Below are 11,273 nucleotides of genomic sequence, written 5' to 3' on the forward strand. Positions count from 1 at the left end.
TTTCTTTCAAAGGAAAGAAAATAAACACACACACATGAATAGGAGGAGACTCCACACACTCTCACTGCTGTAAGTCAAGAGGGCAGTTTATTGCACAACTTCCTATGTGGTTTACAGCCAAAATTTCCCAATGAACACACCATGCTAAGCTGCATGTCCAGAGCTCTTCTCAGACAGCATCTCTTCCTCTTGGTCTGCGTGTACTCCACAACAGCACACATTCTCTTTTAACAAGAGAAAGATATTTACAAAGGTGAGTCTCTTCCTCTGGTGAGTCTGTTTGTCCGTCTGTATGTCTCTCTGCCTGCCTGAAACTAAGGCAAGACATCTAATCGCTTACCAAAATGCACACTAACATGAAGATACTGTAGGAAATGGAACACGAGTTCACTGTAAAATGGGACATTTTAAGCAACACATACAGTGTAAGTACAACATTTACACTCTCACCGGCATTCACACACATAATTTTGGGGCACTGTGCATGGCACAATAAAATACTCCCATCCTATTTCAAATGTACACACGTCTGTGAGTGTGAAAGAAGATTTGTTTTGGCAACCACAGATTACTCTTTCTGCTGCTTAATTTAGTATGAAATGTTGGCATGCATCTAGCAACAGCAACTTTGTGAGATAATGAGGAAAGAGACTCTCTCTCTCTCTCTCTCTCTCTCTCTCTCACAAACACACACACACACACGCACACACACATGCATACACACATACTCTCTCTCTGTCATTTTTTTTAGTGTCTTCATCATGTTAGTTGTCTTCTCTAAGTAATCTGTGTCCACTCCTTTGCAGAATAGCCATGGCGAGCTACACAGTGACGGTGCACACAGGAACCCGCCCCTTTTCTGGCACCACGAGCTACGTTTACGTCCAGCTGCGTGGTGCTGACGCTGAGAGCCAGGAGGAGAATCTACACAAGCGCTTTTTGTCGTTTGGCTTTACCAAAGGATCGGTAAGTGCATTTAAAACAACAGAAATGAAAAACTCTGGTTTTAAAGATGCCCAGAAGAGTGTAGCATTATAGCTGTCTGGATGCTCTTGCTGCAGCAACTCTAACAAGCACAGCATTTTATTTGTAAATGTATTTTGAATTAAATGAGTGCATCTTAGTTAAAAAATAATATTTGAAACTGTGAATTTCAAGTAATATCAACCAAACGGAAGTAATTTTGACTAGATTAATTCTGCTTAATCAAAAAAGACATGATTTTCTATGTCTATGTTTCTATGTTTATCTGTCTATATGGTTTTTTTTTTGTAAACAAACTCTTCATATATTTACTTTAATATTCCATTTCCATGTTTATACAGGAGCGAACAATTACGTTGGAGAGTGAAGCGTCCCTAGGCGAACTCATCTATTTAAAGCTCCGCACCCAGGCATTTTTGGGCCTTGACAACCAATGGTTTTGTGATAAAATCACTGTGAAGACGCCTGAGGGGGATGCCATTTTGTTTCCTTGTTACCGCTGGCTTGTCAGCGATGAGACTGTTGTGTTAAGACCTGCCAAAGGTAGGCACTCCTGTTTCAGGGCATGGCCTCAATTCACATATTACTGGTGCACCTGAAAGTTCAGTGGTGAAATCTTGGAAATGTTCTGTGTAAACACATTTTATATACTTTATTTGATTCCACTTTACAAGTCAAGTTACATCAGGAATCAAATCTTCTGAATAATCCAGTAGATTAAAGCAGTTCTATCTATCTATCATGAGTTTACAGATTCAGGGGTACACACACACACACACACACACACACACACACACAGACACACATTTTGTGTGTTACACACGTTGGTGTATTGTTTGTAAGAAAACAGATTTCTGTATAAAAACAAAAAGAAGGGGGGGGGGGGGAGCACATTAGTGAGTCCTTAGTCTTTCTGGCTCTAGTCTATGTCATTCACACACATGTAACAACTTCATTCAGTCACAATTTGGACAAAGCAGTCCGTCAGTTAATATTGACCTGTATACTGAGATTACGTTTCTATTTCAGCTTTGCTTGTGTTCCAGGACACCAACTCAGTTGCCCAAAAGACAAGGACGAGTCAGCTAGAAGGACGACAGAAGTTAATTAGGTATGTGGGCAACACACCAAAACTAACTGTGTGTGACATTAAGTGTCTGGTGTTAAGTGTCTGTGTGGTGTTAAGTTAAAGGAACCGTATGTAAGAAATGTATTTCAATGAATCATAAAATGGCCCTGATATGACACTAGACATTAAGAAATCATGTTCATTTCAAATACTTATATCACTGACAATAGTAGTCCGGCCAGGATATTGTCATTTAAAAAGTTGCAGCCCTCAACTGATGTTGTGTTTTGGCCTGATGCGCTACCCTCCACCTATCTACTAATCACAAAGTCAATAGTGTTTCGGCATCCGGGTTAGCAACCTCGAGTCAGGGGGGGTGGGGAGGGGATACACCGCTCTAGAGTAATTTGAAAGTGATTGCAGTACCAGTTTTGGCCACAATCTTACAGGTTCCTTTAAAGCACCCATTGCATTTCTCCTGTATATTCCTTTTACAGGTGGAGTGTGTATGCTGAGAACCTGCCCCGGATTATCAATTACGAATCTGCCATGCTTCTGCCAGAGGAACTCCAATTCTCTTTCTCGAAGGAGACAGAGTTCTCCTATACGGCAAGAACACAGTAAGTGTCTAAGTGTTGTGTTTTGTTAACCCATCTTTTTCTTACATTCTGATTGTGGATGGGTGTGCTGCCTCCTTCTACATTAGTAATAATATATATTTTATATATATTACTTCAAAGACGCTCACAATTATAATTATAGATCATTATTGTGTGTGTGTGTGTGTGTGTGTGTGTGTGTGTGTGTGTGTGTGTGTGTGTGTGTGTGTAGGTTAATTTATCTGATGCTCAATGGATTAGCTGACAACAGAGAATCCTGGGAAAGCATCGACCAGCTGCACATGATCCATTGTGACATCACAAACAAAACCATTGGTAATCATCGTACTTGGATGTGCATAATTGCATAATGACAACATAGCACTGGCTGTATCTGTTGCAAATGTTCTGACATGGAATGCTTTGCAGAATACGTTGAGGACCACTGGGACAAGGACGAGTTCTTTGGCTACCAGTTCCTGAATGGCCTAAACCCCATGCTGATCCAGCGCTGCTCAAAGGTGCCCGAGAACTTCCTCGTCACAGAGGAGATGGTCAAAGGCCTTCTAGGAGAAACCACCTTGAAGGCAGAGATAGCGGTAGGCAACGCATTGGTCAACAGTCTAGCTTGGGGAAAAAATCAGTAGATTTGAGCACAGTATATAGCATTATGCAAATTAACTGAAAATATCTAATTACATTTAATTTGCTGAAAGGCTTTTTGATAGGAAATATTTCTCTTTTTTTAAGCATAAAAGCATAAGCATAAAAAGCATGAATCCAATAATCCAATGATTAATCCAAGTTGCTGGAAAGGTAGCATGGCCAACAAAGGCCCCTTTGACTGGACTGATTGAAGTGTAGCTTCAATCATGAATGTTTGTAGAAAAAAGAGACCAACACAAATATGTTGTTTTTTCATCTGTGTGAAGCTAGTTCATGTTATGTCTGATGCTAAACTCTTTTCTATATTTACTGTCTATGTATTGTTTGCCCTCCACTACACTAAACCACTCAGAAAGGGAACATCTTCCTGTGTGACTACAAGATGTTGGATGGGCTTGTGGGAAATGTAGTTGCTGGCAGGCAGCAGTACCTCACCGCTCCCCTGGTCCTGCTCTACTGCAACCCTCAGGGCATGATGCTGCCCATCGCCATACAGGTAAACACATTACACTTTTGAAATGTAGCAAAATAAAAAGAAAATGTAGTACTTCAAAATGTTTTTCTAGTGAACAAAATGGAGGAATGCATACATGCACGAGAAATAGAAGTGGACACTGAATTAAATTGTTATTCATTTTAATTCATGTTACAGTCAAAGCCTAGCTGAGCTCAATTGTTTAGGAGAAATTGACCTCAAGTATGTTTAGGAGAAATAGGCAAGACCAAAAAAACATCTAATCTTTTAGAGTTTAAAACAGTTTGTTTGCTCTGTGTATAAACTCTATCTATCTAATCTAAATTAATCACATATATCATTTTTGCTGTGAAAGTATTTTAAATATTTAAATTCAAATGAATCATTGAATAATCAGCATTAGTGACATTAACGTTCAAAAACTATTTTATTATTATTTTCACTGTTCAAATAATGTTCATAATAATCTATGATATGACCTAATATGCTGAGGAAATAAATTCAAAAGTGCTTCGGGAAGAAGTTTTTTTTCACATACAAGGCATTTCAGGACACAATGAAAATAAATTAACACTCCCCTCAATGTCAACACTATTTCTTTGCATTGATGTGCGACTTTAGAGTTGACAAACTCTGGTAATATGCAAATTCCTTGCTGCAGACATTGCAGAGGACTTTATTTTAATCAACACTTTATTTTTATCAACACCATCAGACCGTTTTTTAAAAGCAAATGTTCCAATCTATGATCTAGGGCAGCACATTTTCTTCTCTCTCCTTCATTTTACAGGGTAATGGTTACTGACTAGAATGGCTCGGGGTCAAAGGTCATACGGAATCGATTAATCTGCGCTATTTTTTTTAATCAGTTATTTTTTCTCAAATTAATTAATCAAAATTAATCAGTTATTTTGACAGCTCTAGTATAAACGTCACACTGTTCTAGTTTCATGGATTTGTCATTTCTCCACAGTTAGGGCAAATGGCTGGACCCCATCAAACCCCCATCTTCCTGCCCACTGACCCCAAACATGACTGGCTGCTGGCTAAGATCTTTGTGCGGGCCGCAGAGTTCAGCATGCAAGAGCTCGACTCTCACCTGCTGAGAACTCACTTTCTGTCTGAGGTGTTTGCCATGGCAACATTGCGGAACCTCCCATCCCCGCACCCTCTTTTCAAGGTATTGAATCTGCGGGTGTAATCTCACGTGCATTAGCTGGTGTGAGGCCTATTACCAAACAATTCAGTGTTCCAGGAAGAACAAAAAATATCCAAGAATGATTAGAAAAATAGAGCATCACATGGGCTGATCATTTGAATTTGGAGATGCTGTCTATACTGTCTGAATCTATCTATCTAATTAGTTCCAAGTATATTATTATTTTAATTTGTCTTTAGGAACTGTCCGTATACCACATGCTAAATTTTCTCTTTACTGTTTTTATTGTTTTCCTTGTAGCTCCTCATTCCCCACACCCGCTACACACTTCACATCAACATCCTGGCAAGAAGTCGCTTGATTTCCGACGATGGATCCATTACCTTGGTACTCATGCAGCTTTACATAATGAAACTGTAAAAATTGGATGTTGATATGATCCCTACTGTCAGGTAATGAGTAAGGAGTTACTAGGTTTCCATCCGACAGCAGCAATATTATAGAGATATACAATACAAGTATATTTGTATACAAGGACCATTTTAATTTGATTATGATTTCAGATAAACTGTGGTATTTTATACTTTATCCTTATGAATTCATTATGTATAATCCTAGAATGCCGGCATTGGTGGAGAGTCATTGTCCGAGTTGCTGAAGCGTGGAACCTCCTCCCTGACCTACAGTTCCCTCTGTCTGCCTGAGAACATCTCTGAGAGAGGCCTGGAGGACGTCCCCAACTACTACTACAGAGATGATGGCACACAACTGTGGAACATCATCAACAAGTATGCTTACCGTTTGAGTCAGAGTAGGGTTGCCAATTGTACCCCCCCCCTCTTTATTTGTGTGTGTGTATGTGTACGTGTTTAAAAAAGAGTCAAACTATTTAAATAGTATATGGGTCATTCCGTGTCAAATCACCCAGTGGCTGGCAGGTCACCCTCTCCCAAAAAATCTGAAAAAAATCACAGGTGTTTGTAGACCAAACCTATGCATAAATCTTAAATAGTATATCTGTATCACTAATGGTTCCAAAACTACAGCCCTTTGAAGTTTCAAGTAATTTTAAGCATCGTGGTGAACAATCTTTTTGTTCAACTTCCAACATTATTGGCTCTTTTGGTATTTCACACACATTAGTGAAACTATGTGAATAGAAGTACATTTTCCTGTTGAATTAAACAATCCAATCAAATCAGGTGTATCTTGTGTAATTTCCCCTCTGCAAAGCTCTGAAAATGGCTATAAATTCATTATGTGAAAAAACATCACCACCTTTGAGGGCTTGTCATTCAAAAAGTATGTGACACAAATTCATCAGATTTTTTTCCCACTCATGTATGGATTATAAGGTCATGTCCATGCATTAACTTTGGTTGTTAACATTATCATATTGTCAGAGCATTTTTATTAAATTGGGCTTGATTTTCAAAAAGCCTGTTTTCATCTTCTCATTTCACCACGTGGACAGTTTACAGGATTTTTTTTAATTTTACCATATATCATTCTGTATGTGAGGATCATCTGCCCAAAATTTGGGCTTGTTGCTGAGTTTCTTCATTGAGATAAGATTTTTTACAAATATTGTCTATAAATCCACTGAATTTGTACTTTATCTGCAGTACCACTTTGCACCACATGTGGTGCTCTTTTAATACAATGGAAGTCAATGGAAGAGTAAGAGAGTCACTTGTTTGCTGCACATATCCAATCTAAACACACAGTTTATGGTTCATATGGTTCAAGTAAAAAGGGGGTTCTAAAATTCAGTGCATTGTCAGATGCAGAAAAATCAATACTAAAGATTTATCATCTTTTTACAAATGCCTCTTGGATCCATGAGTCCTAAAACCTTGTTATGAATACTTGTGATGGAAACACACATGGTCATCTTCATCAAGTGAAATACCTTGATGAACTGAATTTTAGAAACCCATTGTTTGATTGTTTGTTAAAGCACTGATCTCCATCTTGATGCTCTTTGTCTATGTATCACAGAGGACTGCATCCCAAGCATATGACGATGAATATAGACTTTGCCTAACCAGCTGGCTAAAAATTATTAAAGTGCTCACATAGGCACTGATAGGTTGAAGCTGGTGTAGAAAACTCATTACAAAGATGGTAATTATGCTAAATCCTCTTGCTGCATGTAGGATGACCAGTCAGTCTTATGTGTGTATAATTTACTTGATCAGTTTATTTTCTCTAAATAAGATTTATGTATGAGTAGTATGTTGTTCATGTTGCAATAATTATTTGGACCAATTCAACTATGAACCATAAACTGTGTGTTTAGATTGGATATGTGCAGCAAACAAGTGACTCTCTTACTCTTCCATTGACTTCCATTGTATTAAAAGAGCACCACATGTGGTGCAAAGTGGTACTGCAGATCCAGTACAAATTCAGTGGATTTATAGACAATATTTAAAAAAAATCTTATTTCAATGAAGAAACTCAGCAACAAGCCCAAATGTTGGGCAGATGATCCTCACATACAGAATGATATATGGTAAAATTTAAAAAAATCCTGTTAACTGTCCACGTGGTGAAATGAGAAGATGAAAACAGGCTTTTTGAAAATCAAGCCCAATTTTAAAAAAATGCTCTGAAAATATGAAAATGATAACAACCAAAGTTAATGCATGGACAGAACCTTATAATACATATATGTGTAGGAAAAAAATCTGATGAATTTGTGTCACATACTTTTTGAATGAGAAGCCCTCAAAGGTGATGATGTCTTTTCACATTATGAATTTATAGCCATTTTCAGAGCTTTGCAGAGGGGAAAGTATACAAGATACGTCTGATCCGATTGGATTTTTTAATTCAACAGGAAAATGTACTTCTATTCACATAGTTTCACTAATGTGTGCGAAATACCAAAAGAACCAATAATGCTGGAAGTTGAACAAAAAGGATTGTTCACCACAACGCTTAAAATGACTTGAAGTTTCAAAGGGCTGTAGTTTTGCAACGATTAGTTATACAGATATACTATTTAAGATCTATGCATGGATTTGGTCTACAAACACCTGTGATTTTTTTCAGATTTTTTCGGAGGGGGTCACCTGCCAAATTGCGCTGAAATTGGGTGATTTCACACGGAATGACCCATATCATTGTTCACTTTAACAATGACCTAATGTATACAGACAACTATATAAGACACTGAATCATGTGGTCATTTGCAGGTATGTAACAGGAGTCTTGCAACATTACTACACATCTGATAAGCATGTGCAGAAGGACACAGAACTGCAGAGCTGGATCAGAGAGATCTTCACCAATGGATTCCTGGAAAGGAGCAGCACAGGTGTCTGCAGTAATACTGTCTTTTAGGAATAAAAAAATGGAATTATGAATAAAAAAGACCAAACTCTAAAATATATTTTAAGACACTTTAATAAATGCCACCCAACACTTCCCTGGGAACAACAGGATTTCATGAGGATAGAATGTCAGAACACACACGGATCAATGGCCGCTAAAATTCCTTGTGCTGTCATGACTGCATGGTGTTCAGTTCATTTTGTCGTCATCTGATGTTTCACAGATGTGAATGCACTTTTATGCTGATGGAGTTGTTTTGTGTTTTGTGCAGATTTTTTATTTACATGTCGATGTCTTATTCCTCCACAGGCGTACCTGAGTCTTTTCAGACAGTGAGCGATCTCATCAAGTTTGTTACCATGGTGATCTTCACTGCATCCGCTCAACATGCTGCTGTCAACAACGGACAGGTAAACTTTTATAAAGGGTCTGTGTATCTATTTGGTTCAGATTCTAAAATGATTGCCCCTTTTAAAGTGAACTGAGATTATTTATTTATCCAAAAGCGCCATGGGCTCTCACCAGTGTGTTCAGAATCAAACCCAGGCCGATCCTTTTCAGTTTAACACTAGCAGTTGGATGCCCAGTTAATCTATTGCATTCAGAAAGCCCCCATTAACTTGAGATAGAGCAGACCATTGCCTTGTTGTCTTTTATGAATCAACATTATCTGAAGTTGCTCTACACATAACATAAGCTCATAGTTCCGGTCCTTCATTATGATTGGCTGAATCACATTTGATGCCGTTGTAAAATCCAGCACCAATATACACCTTGATCGCATTATATTATACTGAGCTACCACAACTTCATACAAAAGTTAGAGTAGGTGCGTCTCGACGTTGCTTTGCAACCTTTCTGATAGAGGAAATATATTTCTTGGTGGAAATATATGCTTGCGTGTCGTGACTAACAACGCTATTACAGTAAGCTTTTCTAAAGTCAGTGTAACCTACGGCCTCTAGGGGCTTATTGCTGAAATGGAAAACCTCCCTTTATGCTTCCTTACCACTCTCCAAACCAAGCAATATTATTTTATGAATCAACATTATGCAAAGATGCTCAACACCTGAACCCATAACACATGAGCTCAGACGCCCCAATGGCCAAAGGAAAACCTCCCTACCATAAACACAGCCCATACACACTGTCCATGTTTTAACTTACGATAGTGGTGCACTGGACTTACTTGTTTTAAATATCTGACCCACATGTGACCTGTACGCCTCATTTGGACTTTGGCGGACAGGTCATTTAACAACGTCCACATTCAATTTTCCTTTTTTTAAAACTTCTGTCTTAACACTTTTGCGTCCAATTGCCCCATGCAGTTTGACTTTGGCGGCTGGATGCCCAACTACCCCACTGCCCTCAGAAAGCCCCCTCCCAAGGAGAAAGGCCAGACCACAATGGACACCATTCTGGAGACTTTACCTGATATAGGTACGACAGTGAATGCCATGGCTGTCCTGAGACTGCTGAGCAAATCATTTTCAGATCAGGTGAGGTTTTGTTCATAATCAATCTGCATGTTTTCACTGAAACTGCAAATTCAATTTAACGAAAGTGAAAAAAATTTTTTTTTAAAATTCTGGATATCTTTCTTGTGTGTGTTTCATTATATTATACTGGATGTTGGTTTCCGTCTTAGACACAAAGACAAACCATGTTGATTATGTTCAAAGAAAATCTTTAATCTTATCAGACATTTTGCAAACTGTTTGCCTTAGCATATAGTGTTGCTGCTGGGACTGATATAATATGAACTATTGTTAATTTTATTGTCATACATGTTGTTATCAACTTGTTTATTAATAACATTTTTGGTTTTACACCACACTCTTAACATTCCAGTACCTATTGGGAAGTTTCCCAGAAGAACTGTTTGATGAAGAGGTCCCTTGCAAGCTCATTGAAGATTTTCAGAAGGATCTGAGAGAGTTGTCTGATCTTATTGAGGAGAGGAACAAGAAGCTGGAGTTTCCCTACATCTATCTGAGCCCCCAAAATGTGGAGAATAGTGTGGCCATTTAAAAAGATGTATTTTTTATTACTGTAATAGCCTTATCAATACATAGTAAGTGAATACCAAATCATAAGTAAATATAACTGAAGACCAAAATAAATATAACTGAAAATGAGATCATGAATAAAGCCGTTCAATGCCTTTCAAAATGAGATCAGCTTGTATGAATATGTCTTGTAAAAGGGCTTGGAACCAGAGGGGCGTAAGTGACATTTCACCAACTAGGAGGGCCAAAATTACTTCAAAAAATATGTTGTCCATTTGCTCATAAATATGTTTCATTTGATGCATGTATCCCAAAAATGTCACCTAGGCCCCTCTGGTTCCCACCCTTGGTGTGGTGACACATGAGTATTATGTTGAATATTGGGAAGCATAAAAAGGGGAGATGTCTTATAATGTGAATATGGTTGGCTTTGTGTTGCTATTGATACGTGACCACGTACTGTAAGGACTGTGTGAAGTGATGCAAGTGGTGTGTGTTTAAGCGCAGGAATGTACACCGTTGAAGTTGGTCAAGTAAAGGTTACAGTGTGTGTGTGCTAACCTGAGTTTGGACATTCTTTATTCTCCATGAGAAGGATTTATTGCATGCCTAATGTGTGTGTGGTGCATTTTAGATACTGAGATTCCGAGGTATAATGTAAACTGTTAATAAGTACTTTGCAGGACAGGTGTCTTTTAAAGGACACCCCGCGCGCACACACACACACACACACACAAATAGGAGTCCACTCACACTCACTGCTGTAAGTCAAGAGGGCAGTTTATGGCACAACTTCCCATGTGGTTTAACCCTAGGACTCCAGCCATTTGTTGCAGATTTTTGCATTACTATAATTTAATGACTTTATAGAGGGCTCAGGAAAGTGCAATATACTGACTATCTTATAATCTTTTTTCAGCACAACCCAACCAATCTGGGGCAGCCGTGGCCTACTGGTTAGCGCTAC

General features: G+C 38.5%; 1 protein-coding gene across 1 annotated transcript; it reads left to right on the plus strand.

The window, feature by feature from the left end:
• Positions 1-176: 176 nt before the first annotated feature.
• LOC143127553 (polyunsaturated fatty acid lipoxygenase ALOX15B-like) lies at positions 177-10,866 on the plus strand. Its single transcript, XM_076289125.1, has 15 exons — positions 177-253; positions 807-966; positions 1,326-1,527; positions 2,014-2,095; positions 2,551-2,673; positions 2,885-2,988; positions 3,082-3,251; positions 3,671-3,814; positions 4,767-4,973; positions 5,253-5,339; positions 5,571-5,740; positions 8,156-8,277; positions 8,604-8,704; positions 9,626-9,796; positions 10,149-10,866. The coding sequence occupies exons 2-15, from the start codon at positions 814-816 to the stop codon at positions 10,326-10,328; spliced, it is 2,016 nt and encodes a 671-aa protein (XP_076145240.1). The 5' UTR covers positions 177-253; positions 807-813; the 3' UTR covers positions 10,329-10,866.
• The last annotated feature ends 407 nt before the right edge of the window (positions 10,867-11,273 follow it).

The sequence above is a fragment of the Alosa pseudoharengus genome, unplaced genomic scaffold (assembly GCF_046254945.1).
Source record: "Alosa pseudoharengus isolate Yale_2024_CS ecotype anadromous, Long Island Sound unplaced genomic scaffold, YU_APseudo_1.1 YU_APseudo_1.1_scf_1, whole genome shotgun sequence".
Taxonomy (NCBI): domain Eukaryota; kingdom Metazoa; phylum Chordata; class Actinopteri; order Clupeiformes; family Clupeidae; genus Alosa; species Alosa pseudoharengus.

Excerpts from the sequence above, each read along its gene's own strand:
- LOC143127553 (XM_076289125.1), top strand. The coding sequence starts at position 814 with ATGGCGAGCTACACAGTGACGGTGCACACAGGAACCCGCCCCTTTTCT. Across the intron at positions 967-1,325 it reads TTGGCTTTACCAAAGGATCG|GAGCGAACAATTACGTTGGA; the intron begins GTAAGTGCATTT and ends ATGTTTATACAG. Across the intron at positions 3,815-4,766 it reads TGCTGCCCATCGCCATACAG|TTAGGGCAAATGGCTGGACC; the intron begins GTAAACACATTA and ends ATTTCTCCACAG.